The 13,496-nt window shown below is 44.6% G+C and overlaps 2 protein-coding genes across 8 annotated transcripts in view; one reads left to right on the forward strand and one right to left on the reverse strand.

The window, feature by feature from the left end:
- Window positions 1-2,795, forward strand: part of FBXL2 (F-box and leucine rich repeat protein 2) — a 151,834-nt gene extending 149,039 nt beyond the window's left edge. For all 5 annotated transcript variants that reach the window (XM_032303064.1, XM_032303197.1, XM_032303140.1 and 2 more), the window contains one exon: window positions 459-2,795. In XM_032303064.1, coding sequence (XP_032158955.1) covers window positions 459-566 — 108 coding nt within the window. In that variant the 3' untranslated portion in view covers window positions 567-2,795. The remainder of the gene's footprint in view (window positions 1-458) is intronic.
- Window positions 1,573-13,496, reverse strand: part of UBP1 (upstream binding protein 1) — a 57,119-nt gene continuing 45,195 nt past the window's right edge. For all 3 annotated transcript variants that reach the window (XM_032302873.1, XM_032302793.1, XM_032302950.1), the window contains 7 exons: window positions 13,126-13,180; window positions 12,758-12,851; window positions 10,953-11,043; window positions 10,322-10,437; window positions 8,081-8,223; window positions 7,071-7,122; window positions 1,573-4,483 (listed from right to left, as the gene is read on the reverse strand). In XM_032302873.1, the coding sequence (XP_032158764.1) occupies window positions 4,446-4,483; window positions 7,071-7,122; window positions 8,081-8,223; window positions 10,322-10,437; window positions 10,953-11,043; window positions 12,758-12,851; window positions 13,126-13,180 (589 nt within the window). In that variant the 3' untranslated portion in view covers window positions 1,573-4,445. The remainder of the gene's footprint in view (window positions 4,484-7,070; window positions 7,123-8,080; window positions 8,224-10,321; window positions 10,438-10,952; window positions 11,044-12,757; window positions 12,852-13,125; window positions 13,181-13,496) is intronic.

The raw sequence follows: 13,496 nt of genomic DNA on the forward strand, positions 1-13,496 counted from the left end.
GTCTGGTGATCAGACCCTTGTAGGGAGAGAGACTTATAGTCATTACCAGCAGGAAGGAGACCATGGTCTTGATTAACTTCCAGAGAACAGGGCTTAGAACATGGCTTTTCTTGTCCCACATAGTTCACATAGTTTTCTTGAATACACTTTATGTTGAGCAGCTTTGCATTTACCTCACAGAACTGCCCCAGGTGCTAACGGCTGCAAGGATGCCGCTCAGTGTCCATACAGGACCAGTGACTGCCCCCAGGGCAGATATTCGGGTCTCCTCACTTTAGGAGGATACATATGTAAACAGGAACAGCTCTAGCCTACATGAGAAACTGTATTTGAACTATCTGCCTGAGAATCAAGGAGGGTCAGTTCTACAAGGCAAACTGCGGGCTTGTCTAGGATTGTGCCTGTAATCCTCAAATACACACATGACTACTCCGTATCTGTCTGCTTTCTGCCTCCAGGCTCAGCTCCCTCATGTCAAAGTCCATGCCTACTTTGCTCCTGTCACCCCCCCGACAGCAGTGGGAGGAAGTGGACAGCGACTGTGCAGGTGCTGTGTCATTCTCTGACGGCGACTGCCTGAGTCCAAGGCACGATGAGGTGTCCCTTCCTCCAGAGAAGACCCGGGTCTTCCTGCTCCGCCTTCACCCAGATCTCTTGGTTCTCCATTGGGAAAGACATTTACAGGTAAAAGACTTCAGTAGGGACTGCAGTAACTCTGGTGATAGTTTTCACCTTCATTCTGCTACGATACAATCGAATGAAAGCCTTGTGTCTGCCAGCACATGGCAAGAGTGGTCTCAGCACAGCCTGGACCACAAAGGGGACCTGGATCTCTTAAGAGGTGGGTGCCTTCTTAGGTACCAACATCCTGCCGTTGGCTTTGTCAGCGCTCCTTAGACCATCAGTGTTAGCACAAACCGAGCAGAAAGACTAAGCTGTTGATTTTCTACCTGATACTGAAGCCAGTGGCCTACTTTAATTCACAGTGATTTCATTTGGATTAGCAGGACTTTTCCACTTTGAAGATGAAATAGTAACTTTCTCAAAGTGACCTGTACTGCAAATTCGTGATGCCTGAGAGTTTTATACGTAGAGACTTAGGTGGGAGGCAAGTTAGGTTGCCATGAGACACCAAAGAAATGAGGACTCTGAACTGGGTGGAGCAGGGCCTTCACCTTTCTGTTTCTGTCAACTTGTCATACACTCTTTCGGGGACCAAAAGCTAGACAAAAACAACCGAGTCCGTGTTGCCTGACTGGAAGTAAGCTGTGGCAGGTGCTACCACAGAGTGCATTTTTGTTCTAGGAGAAAAGCTAATCGTGTCATCTCTCACAAAATTTGGGGGACCTTAAAGAAATAGAATTAAGGCTTAAGTTATCTATAATATATATAATCAAATAAAAATAATGAATGGATGCATGTAGAATGGGTGTGATTTTTTCCAAGTTTATTTTAAAATCTTAGAAATCAAGTTACACCAGAACTATTCAAAAATTGTACACACTTAAAACTCAGCTCAGTAAAGTGTTGGCACCTTTTAGACTCATAATATAAAAATGAATAAACCATTGCAAAGTTAAATCAGAGGGTTTTATTGCTATAATCTTCATGGCAGACAAATCTGAGCAAAACCATTTTCCAAATCCAGACCTCCCTAATATCTAAAATCAGGTAAGCTCTAGTTTCCATTCTGTGCTGTCCACATATGTGATATTTATGAAGATCAGGAACCCATCGCCATTCTCACATCGTGAACTTCAGACTTCCTAGCAGCCGTTCCCCACCACGAAGAGCACAGAGCTCACAGCTCACGGGAGGCTGGAGTAGAACAGCGAACCCGACACAGCACTTGCCCGTGACCAGCGGTGCCTCCAACAGATGGACCATTTAGGAGCATTTAGGGTACAGCGGAAGAGAAGGAAGGTGCATACACGACCCCTTAAGTTAACAAGATTATCAGAATAAGCGTTCAAACCCTGATGACCTCACCACCTGGCGAGATCCTCTAGTTTTTCCTGGTCTAGAATGTGCGCGTATATACCACAGCGGTTATTTTAATATACATTTACACCACTATGTGTGGGGGCATGACTGATGCAAGAAGCTATTTAAATAGCATAAAACACAGACTTGTGTCAGTAAATTATAGTCTCTGTTTTTAAAAATTTCTATGACCAGGGCTTTCTATACGGTTTCTTTTGAGCCAGGACACAACCTATCAGAGTTACTGGACTCATTCCTCAATGACCTATGACCTCATTAGAAGACAAGAGCAGCTCAGGTGAGGCTTCTCAGATGAAAAAATCAGGTTTGCTTCCTCTGTAGGTGTGGAACAGTGAGTGGAATAATTTGTCCTCAGTTGCATCATCTTTGAGAAAACAAACCAGAAAGAACACAACACATAGGCCTTGCCTCTTAGACAACATGTGGGCTTCGGGGTGCTCAGAACACATGCATGGAACGAACCCCCTCAGATTCCAGGACTTGAGGGGACACCGTTAGGACGTGTGATTTTAAATGAGACACGCATTTGCAAAACAATCGGAAAACATTTATTATACTGAAATGTATACATCCTACTATTAAAAAAACAAAGTAGCAAATCTGCTGGTGCCATAATTTAACCTGCTTCACTGGGACAGACTAATGGTCAATGCTGCTTGGTATAATTTCAAGTTCAATGAGCTTTTAAGTGTAACCCCACTTCTAAAACCTGATGAGGAATTCAAAATAGCACACAGCATTAAATGACATTTATTTCCGTGTAGCTTTGAGACTCAAAAAGAAATGCTAAACAGACAAGCAAAAACAAATATGCTCACTTCTTTCAAGTGATCGGTACAGAAAACATGTTCATATGGAAGCAAAGGGAGATGACAGAAAGGATGGTTCCTCTGCTTTTAGGTTCTATAGGAGTTACAGATATTTTCAAACTGAAGATGAAAATATTTAGAGACTGGGCTTCTCTGTATCCAATAACCCTTTAAGAATTAAACACAAAAGGTCAAAGCTTTTACCCACTGAAGTAGTTTGTCTTCTGGGGGATTTCAAAGCCTAAATTACTCATTCCTATTTCTGCCTGAACAAAGGTTAAGATTCAAATAAACACATTCAGAACCAAACAGCTGGGTAACTGGTCAGAGCTGCTATAGTTAAAGGGAAACCGAAGTCCGCTACACCACATGTGGGCCTCACAGATGCTTGCTGGTGTGCATGGGGAAGGCTTCGGGCAGAGCGAAGCAAGGAAGGAAAATTGCAAAAGCAGTGGACTCCCTTTAAGAAGTGTACTGGCAGACAAGCATTTGATTTTGTGGAAGAGGCACCCTTTTTTATAGAAAAAGAAGTTATTATGTGGTGTATAAGAAAGCCTCTTAAATAATCACCAAAATATTTACCCATGATTGTACTAAAGCTCGTATTTCAGAAGTGTGGGCGTTATTTTTATGGTACAATTTAGTGTTTCATTTATGACATCTCATTTGCCACAAATAATTTCAACTTGTTGATAATGAAGACCCTTTAACAGCAAGTCAGAAACGGCCATACATTTCCCCCTACTTAGGTCACCTGTTTCCACTGTCTGGGACAGGGCTTTAAAAACATTCAGGAACAGGGTGGGGTGGGGTGGGGAGGGGAGGGACAGAGAAAGGGAGGAATACCACACGAGTTTAAAAGGCAAGGGACTTCAAAAATGAAAACCAGAAACAAAACTCTAAAAATGGAAGCAGAAGCAAAAGGTTTTCAATAAATCTGTGACAAAGCAAAAACACAAAAGTCTTTGTACCTATTAGGATTTACACTGATCCTCTCAACAAGGTACTCTTGATAATGCAGTTTGCTCCAAGCCCGCCTTCCTGGCTCGGATCTTTCCCCATCTGGCACGAGCCCGTCACACACACCCTTAGACATGATTTCTTCCGAGAAGATGCCAAGCCTCTTACCTGACCCCTGATCGCGGTCTCGGCACATCGCATCTGCAGACAGATTCCGTGCTGGCTCCACAACAGCACTGTCCCCCACCCCTGCTCTGGGTCAGCATAAGGTTCAGGCAATAAAAGCCAAACTGGCACAGAAAGGTAAATGCCCACAGTACGTTTTTACATTCATTTCCAAACCGCATACAGTGTAAAAAGACAGCAAAGGCTGCTTCTAGGAACTGTATCTACTGGCCTCTGCCAGAGAAGCAGGCAGCCCCGCTGGCACGTGGCCCCAGAGCCGCACGCGTGCTGTCCCGACGTGCTCACTCTCACGAGGATGCTTGGCTATGGCAGTGACAGTGAGGAGATTCGCCTCTCATACAGCTCATTAGAAAGGTCATCTTGTGTTTTCAATATGAAACATTTCATACGGTAAAATCCAATCCCAAGACTTCTTGGATTCAGTCTTCACACACTTTTAAGCGTGACTTTATTTGGTACTGAATATAGTTCAGACTAAGTACAACATCACTTCAAAACTATGTGGATACCATCACCGTTCTCAGCTGCAGGAAAAGGAAAGAAATGTGACACACAGTTCTTTTCGGCGGGCTTAGGAAAATCAAGGCCATTAAACTGCAAACTCCCAGAAAGCTATAGCTTCCCTTCCCAATTCAAATTACCTTGAAATAAGTCTAGAGAGACAGCATCTGCACAATCCCTGTTGGGGTATTTGACTTTCTGGTGTGGGGCCCATGTGCCCATGAGCAGCAGTACCCCCACTGCCTGTCTGCTCCAGGGCGGGGGGGGGGGGGGGGTGTTGAGACAAGCGGCCAGCGTGGTGTGAGTGAGGGGGCGGGAGCTGGGAGTGGCGCAGACTCCTGGGCAGGCCCCAGGCCAGCCAACACCGCATGACACGCGCACACTGGGTGCTTCCATCCACCTTTCCTGGAAATGAAGTTTTTACCTCCTCAGAGGCAGATCTGAGACATTCTGAAAAAATCATTACTTTTGTCTGGTGGCCTAGTGTTTCTCAGGAAATGGCTGGAAGTAGTACAGGCATTCATCACAGAACAAAAATGTTTTCATGAGGACAGGAGTCTGAATAACATGCTGCGATTGGAGGGGATGTGCTAAGATGTCTGACATTAGCAACATCCACTGCTTTCTTAGAACACAATTATATGATTACAGTAAGACTTTCCTTTTTTAGACCATTTGAGTTGTGGAGAGTAAAAGCTGTATTGCTTTGACGACAAAATTCTGAGCAGAAGAGCGCTAAGCACAAGAGGCTATGACAGTGAAAGAGGGAGTGAGCCAGCTCAGGTGAAGCTACTGTGCCTACCGGAACAGTATGCCTACGGAATGGCAAACACAAGATGCCATGCACACGTGAAGCCGACCAGGCGCTGCTGTTTTGGACTCCATCCTTCGAGAGGGACTCCTGGGAAAGGGGGACACAGCACCTTGCTCTCTGAGGTGCAGCTTTTGTGTTAGGCCTGGATTTGGCTCTTAACCCACTGGATTTTAAAAAGTCTCCTCATATAAAAATTTTGCATTTAAAAATCCCTCCATTAGCCCTCTGAGCCCCATCCGGGCCCTCCTTCAGTATTTTTTCCCTAAATAACTGCAATGCCTTCCATGGCTTAGAGTCACTGTGGATGTACTAAAGGCTTCCAAATTCCATCTCAAGTCCAGGCCTTTCCTGCCCACTCCAGATGGGAATAATTAACTGCCAACCTGGCCTTTCCAAGCACATATAAAATGGAACTCTTGACTGTGTCTCCCCCAACCAGTCCTGCTTCTCTACTAGGTACACCGTCTGCCCACTGGCTCTTAACAAGAGTTACCCCCACAGTACCACTCAACTGTGGAGCCCAGCAGGACCTGCCCATAAATGTGTCAGACCCCAGTGACCTCTCCTGCCTCCAGCTTTCCTCCAATTCCCATCTGCTTTCACAGAGTCGTAAGAGTGGAAGAAAAGAGCGCCTGGGTGGCTCAGTTGGTTAAGCCACTGCCTTCGCTTGGGTCATGATCCTGGAGACCCAGGATCAAGTCCCACATTAGGCTCCCAGCTCCGCGGGAGTCTGCTTCTCCCTCTGACCTTCTCCCCTCTCTTGCTCTCTCTCAAATAAGTAAAACTTCAAAATCTTAAAAAAAAAAAAAAAAAAAAAAAAAAAAAGTGGAAGAAAAAACCTCATCCCATTCCTCCTTTGTTGAAACAACTTCACTGACGTCTCCAATGCATTTCAAATAAAATCTCAGCTACCCTCATGCCCAGGTCCTGCACACCAGACCACAGCTCGTACTCTGACTCTTGCTCTGTGTGCCTCGCATACTGTGTGGCAACAACACGGCCTTTGCTTGGCCCTGCACAGCAGCCTGGCTCTTTCCTGTGCACACAGCCTTACACCACCTTGGGGTGTTCCTCAGGTGGGCATCTCCCCTAACTCTTCAAGTCTCAGCATTATAACACCTCCTCAGAGAGGCTTTGCCCATCCCCTCCAAGTCCCCCCTACCCAGCAGCCCCTTAAACACAAGCACCTCCCACTTACCCACTCCTCCAAGGTACTTAAAAGATTTTGTAATTGCATGGATCTGGTGGCTAATTCTGGTTTGCTTTCCCTACCAGGAGTTCCATGGAGTGTTTTGTTAAAGACCTTTCTAGGGGCGCCCGGGTGGCTCAGTGGGTTAAGCCGCTGCCTTCGGCTCGGGTCATGATCTCAGGGTCCTGGGATCGAGTCCCGCATCGGGCTCTCTGCTCAGCAGGGAGCCTGCTTCCTCCTCTCTCTCTGCCTGCCTCTATGCCTACCTGTGATCTCTCTCTCTGTCAAATTAAAAAAAAGAAAACAAAAAAAAAAAAACTTAAAAAAAGACCTTTCTAGCACCAAAAGCTGTCCGACACAAGGTACTCAAGAAAATGGTGGCTGAATTCAGTACTTTTTCCCAATAATCTGGGACTGACTCCCCTTTCCTTATTTGTTAGTAAGTTTCTATTACAACCACTAGAAATATTCTGATTCATTTTTCAAACTCTTAAAACTAGTAAGCCAGCATTTTCAAAAGTAAGCACACAAGGTGACTACTGATTACAAGCACACACCATCTTTCATGATTTCAGCATTCCAAGACACATGCACCCATGCAAAGTACCTTTTACTGTGAAGAATAAAAAACAACTCTCATCTTGAAAGTTCTGAACCATCTAGAAAGATAAAGCAGATAACAATTAAGATCCAACTGTTTTTTTCCTGAGCTGATCAGAAAAGAGTAGAATTAGCAGCTCCAGGAAAATGTCATCATCTATATGCTGTTGCACAAATACAGAACTCAGTTGTCAAAACAGTAACTCATGAAGGCAGCATGAGGTGGTAAACATTCGCACCTGCTACACTGGCAGGGCCTCAGGCTGACCAGGCGTGCCCACGTCTGGTCCCTGAGATAGCACCACAACCCACCTGACCCACTGGGAGCTTTCCTGGCCAGGTTCTGTAACAACTCTTAACAAAGAGTCACAGCATTAGTGGTCTATTATTACCTGTTTGTTGCTGAACACTGAGAGAACCTTAACATTTTTAAAAATCAATCATCAGGGACACCTCAGTGGCTCAGTCAGTTAAGCACCTGCCTTCGGCTCAGGTCATGATCCCAGGGCCCTCGGATCGAGCCCCCATCAGGCTGCTCAGTAGGGACTCTGCTTCTCCTTCGCCTTCTGTTCCCTGCCACCATTTGGTTCTGTTCCCTGCCACCATTTGGGCTTTCTCTCTCTCAAAAAAAAAAAAAAAAAAATATATATATATATATATATATTTTTTTTTTTTTTAAATAAAGACCAATCATCCAATAGTGGACAAAAGGAAAACATTTCTGACATAAAATGGGCCAAAGCCATGCTAACCCCGAAGTTCCCAGTGAGTGTCTAAGGGAGGGTAGGGGAGCAGAGGGGCCAAAGCCACAGATCTGGGTTTATATTCCTTGTATCACCAGGATATCTGAAACTCCTGGTTTTAGATTCTTACAAATTTGACACCAGCTCTTTAAAATGGATTCTCCGGAGTACTTCCATAAAGGGATCACAGAATTTTTCCATAGTTCTTCAGTGATAAAGAGAAAGGATATGCCAGTGTGGAAGGGAAAAGCGATGGCATGCAAGTTCATATTACCTGATCGCTAACAAGAATGTGAATACCGGTGGGCCCCTGTCTGTAGACCTGGTTAATCTGGTGGAAAGGAATATTAAACACCAATGCAAGTTTTCGAGCAACTTCTGAAGCAACCATTTCTTCCAAGTAGATTGCATGATAAACTGAAATAAAAAATAAGAGTAGCTTTTTTAGCAGTAATTGTTGATCTGTTTTCCACCTCATCTATAAGACCACCACTTTCAAAGTATTAAAAAATATATATATATAAATTAAAAACAGGAACTAGTATTTCTTTCCTCCCTTACCCCCTACTGAAATAATAATGAATAAGGTCACAGGTACAATTTAATAAACGTTAACAGTAGTATCTGTACAAAAGGATTTGAAGTTTTCATTTTTCTTAAAAAACAAATAGGAATTAACTGCAAATGGGCACAGGGGGCTTTATGGAGTAATGGGACTAAAACCTGATGGTGGTAGTGACTGCAAAACTCTCAATTTACTAAAATATCCTTAACTGGACACTTACAATGGAAGGATTTTATGGTAAATTACAGCTGAAGAAAACAGTTTTCAAATTATCATGTGTGTCTAGCAATATATAAAAAAACCTCTGTCACTGTTGATTCAGTAATCCTACTACTGGAAATTTATCCTAAGGAATCCCCCAGAGAATGAAACATGGTACAGAAGATACCACATAAAAAGCTAGGGATGTGAACCGTGATGCCTGCTGCTGCGTCCTCCAGAGGCCTGTGTTTCTGGAACATTTCACTTAGCAGCAGCTGTCATCTGCTGCCAAGTGCATCTGCAGTGAGCACGGCTCTTACAGGTCCTGCTTGGTCATGGACTCAAGCCAGCCAGTGAGCAGATGATCACGCTAGAACTCTCCAGCACCTTCCCCAAACAGGAGGGTTTCTCGTGTGCTTACAGTAACGGAAACCTCTGCTAATTACACATTATGGAAAGCTTCGAATGTGGAACTATAGTCAAGGGGAGACAGAGCTGATCTAGAGCAGAATCCCCAAACTAAAGCCTGTGTAAGCCCAGGGCTGCCTTCACTTGTTCTTTTCCAACAGAACTGTATCAGAATGTGGCCGCGCCCATCACTTTGTCTGGTGGGAAAGAGCCCCCAGAGTCCACAAAGTCAAGGCATTTCCTACTTGGCCTCTTAAGGAAGTCTGCTGGAAATGCCCCTGCCCTAGGGGTAAGCTGGCCAACATTTCCTATATTCCTCCACAAACACCTTCCCAAGTCCAACAGGCCTGACCACATAGACATAAATGATACACAAGGTCCTGATACCTGGAGAGCTCCTTTAGAATTTTATCCTTTCAGATTAACTTTATCATCTTCAGTCTTCAAACTCACAGCTTTTAAAGTCAAAATGACACCAAGTGGAAAAGCTCCCAAGAGACTGTGATTTTTCAAACACAAAGTGACACTTGTAGGTCTACCCGATTTCCTCTGTGAATTCCATAACATACTTCTTTCTGGAGAGTTCTGAGCGTGTTGCCCTTATTTTGCTTCAGAATAAGGGCAGAGGGGAGGTACCCAACCTTACAGGTGAGAAAACACATCCTTTAAAAGCTTAGCTACTTTTGTTTTTGAGGGCCATATTTAGAGGAGAGAAGGGCCAAGGTGTGTCTCCGCCCTCAGCCAGCACTCCATCTGTCTGCTGAGACTCAGGATGGAGAACTGCCTGGAGTGTGAGAACGGTGCCCCAAGGACGTGGTGCCGCTCAGCACACAGCTCAGAGCACTGGCCGGCTGTCTGTTGGAGACAAGTCCACACATTGAGTGCTAGGACACATGTGAATCTCTGCACGTGTGATATTTTAAGGTATTCCCCCAGTCAGTAAAATGGGGGCGGGAGAGAGAAAGAAAAAAAAAGAAAAGAAAAACCCTCCTGTTTTCTTGCCAAGCTGCCAGTCATCATTTCAGTAAATCTGAGATTTAACGGGGGACTAAAAGCCAGCAAAACTCCAAAAGGCATTCAAGCTGGTCTTTCACTTATTGGCACTTTCCGGCACAGAAAGCCAAATACAAAGGAGACTCAGAGAGTGGTGGAAAGAGCAGAGAAAGGCAGCTAGCTTCCCCTTTCCCAAGGCCTTGGCCCCAGCACCGCTGCCCCCTCCTGCTGTCCGCAGTCCCACCCAGGCAGCTCAGCGGTCCTTCCAAGCCCCGCTCGGGACCTTCCTGCTTCTGCCTCCGTGACAGAAAGGGTGCGATGGGAAGCTGTGATGCCCTCAGGACCCACCATAGGGCGTCCCACTGCCACTGTCGCCTCCGCCGCCAGCCGGCTGCTGGCCCTGCAGCGGTGAGCTGCTCGGCTGCTCCTGGCAGACATAGATGGTCAGGCGGGGCCTAACCGACCTGCAATCAGAAGACGCCCCACATGAGCGGATGGGAGAAAAGCCACAGCGGGTACAAAAGACCACTACAGGACTCTAAGTTCTATCTCCTTACGAGAACTTTACGGTATCATTTCTTTACACAAAATAAATGACTAATAAAAATATAAAAACACACACCTCACACCAACTATCACAGGTGGTCTAATCTGATGATCCAGACTCTAAACCACTGAGCTGGTGTGTCAGATACTGGTAAATTTAAGTTTCAAGATTAAGTCAGCGATTTAAAGTTAGTAAGATTCGATTGAATGGTCTTCAAGAAATCAGTACTGCGCGTGTGCGTTTCTACAGTCTTACAGTCTACCTCTGCCCTCATCAGTGCCTGCCCTGAGGGTGCACACAGAACAGTCTCCTCCCGAGCACGAGGCCCAACACCCCACAGCGCCCATGCCGGAAAGCATCCCACCAGAGCTCCCCACAAAAAAGTCTGACCTAATCACAAGCCAACAGTTCCTTTTAAATGCTGTATTTTACCTGGACTTCAGGGAATTATAGAGCCGAATTCCATCGGCTGCACCACAAATTTGTACTAGATCCTCCTTTGTCAGTTTTAATAAGTCGGCACCTGGAGAACAGCAAAAAGAGCTTCTTTTCAGAGATGGAAAAAAAACAGCACGACTGGTTACAGCATCAGTCTTCACACGGTGAACTGTCCCTCAGAACCATCACGGTCTCCTGTGTGTACACTCACAGACACAAACACAAGAGCATACACACACAATCCCTGTCCCACAGAGAAAATAAATAAATAAACAGGTTTCCTAGAGCACCACCTGGAGAAGCTCCACTTGGTTCCTTTTAAAATTCCATCAACAGGGGTGCTTGAGTGGCTCAGTCAGTTAAGCGTTTGACTCTTTGTTTCGACTGAGGTCCTGATCTCATAGGTCATGTGATCGAACCCTGTGTCAGGCTCCACACTCAGAGGGAGCCTGCTTGGATATTCTCTGCCTCTGCTCCTTCCCCGACTTGTGCTCTCTCTGTCTCTCCCTCATATAAATAAATAGAATCTTAAAAACAAACAAACAGGGTGCCTGGGTGGTTCAATGGGTTAAGCCTCTGCCTTCAGCTCAGGTCATGGTCTCAGGGTCCTGGGATTAAGGCCCGCATCTGGCGCTCTGCTCAGGAGGGAGCCTGCTTTCCCCTCTCTCTCTGCCTGCCTCTCTGCCTACTTGTGATAACCAATAAATAAATAAATAAAATCTTTAAAAAACAAACCAAACAAACCCAAACAAACAAAAAAATACCAAAAAAACCCACCTACATACTCCCTTAGCTAACACTGCAAGAAAAAACTTGAACTTAAGTACACAGAAACCATATCCGAGTAGATTCATACCACACACTACTACACAGCAATAAAGAGGAACTACTGATATACATAATCACTTGGATGGACTCAAGGGCATTATCATGCTGAGTGGAGAAAAAGTCAGTCTCATAAGGTCACATATTCTGTGATTCCATGTATATAATAGTCTTGAAATGATAAAGTCCAAGAGACAAACCAGATTAAGGGCTGCCAGGGTGTAGGTATGGTGGGGGAGGGGGAGGGAAGCCTAAGGGAAATCCTTGTGGTGATGTCCTAACTCTGTATCTTAACTTTGGTAGTGGTTATACGAGTCCATATGTTGATAAAATGACACAGACCTATATACACATGTTGCACCAATGTCTATTTCCTAGTTGTTGTTGTTGTTTTTAATCTCCCTTGCTTCTTTTTTTTTTTAATTTTTTAGAAAAACATTTTATTTATTTATTTGACAGAGATCACAAGTAGGCAGAGAGGCAGGCAGAGAGAGAGAGAGGAGGAAGCAGGCTCCCTGCTGAGCAGAGAGCCCAATGCAGGGCTCGATCCCAGGACCCTGGGATCATGACCTGGGCCAAAGGCAGAGGCTTAACCCACTGAGCCACCCAGGCGCCCCTCCTAGTTTTGCTATCATACTATGATTACATAAGAAATTGAGTGAAGGGTTCACAGAACATCTCTATCTTTGCAAAAGACAATAAGGCAAAATTACTTCAAAATGAAGTTAATAAAATGAGAGAAACTGGATAGAACTGTATACACCTATACAAAGATGAAGGTACCTGAAACTAGTGAACTGGGAGACTACTGACGTCAGCTTCCTAACACAAGAGGAATGCAGGGATATCACCACTAGGTGAAACTGGTATGACTCCATCATAACTTCAAAAAATTTTTAAATCAAGATTAATAAAAGTACAGAAACAAGCACAAAACACACATGTACACAAACATACACAAACACAAAACATACCTGAAAAATTGGAAAACAGTCTTGTGTAGGAAGAGAATCTGTTTTTGAGCAGCCATTGTTGGGTTTCCTGGATCGTGGCTGAAGGCTGAAGTTGCTATTAACAAGGAAAATGAACACAAACAGAAACTATTCAAACTTAATAAAAAACCCAAGTCACTGGCAAGTTATAAACATTTAAACAAAACACAGAAATACTCCAAGTTTAAAGCAAAAAAAAAAAAACCCAAACAAAACCAAAAAACAAACCCACTCAAGAGGAGGACAGGTCTGATTATTCAGAGGCCCAAATGATGCCTCAAGCCCCTGTAAGAGCCTCAAAAATGCAGGCCCCTTAGAGCATCGGACAGCTTCAGGATGAGGACACTTACTTCACTGGAGGCCTGTGAAACTCCATCTCCCTGATGGTTTGGGGAAGAAGAATTGCTGGGGAGAAGAAAAGGAAGGAGAGGAGAATTATTACACACACACACACACACACACACACACACACACACACTTAAAACCAAGACATTAAAGGCTATTAAACTGGGTCTGTGTAACATAATACTGTAGGACAGAGCGTGTAGATCTGTGATTGAGAATGCTGGCACCACTGGTCAGGCAGTGAGTATGAGGAAAGTAACAGGAGGCTGTTCAGCAAGCGCCTCATCCTCCTCTTCTCTAGCAGTTCCAAGTAAGAACTTCAAGTTTTAGGAAACAAAAGGATTCCAACTATTTCAGGGGTGCCAGGAAAATGAAG

Source organism: Mustela erminea, chromosome 1 (genome assembly GCF_009829155.1).
Source record: "Mustela erminea isolate mMusErm1 chromosome 1, mMusErm1.Pri, whole genome shotgun sequence".
In the NCBI taxonomy this organism is placed as follows: domain Eukaryota; kingdom Metazoa; phylum Chordata; class Mammalia; order Carnivora; family Mustelidae; genus Mustela; species Mustela erminea.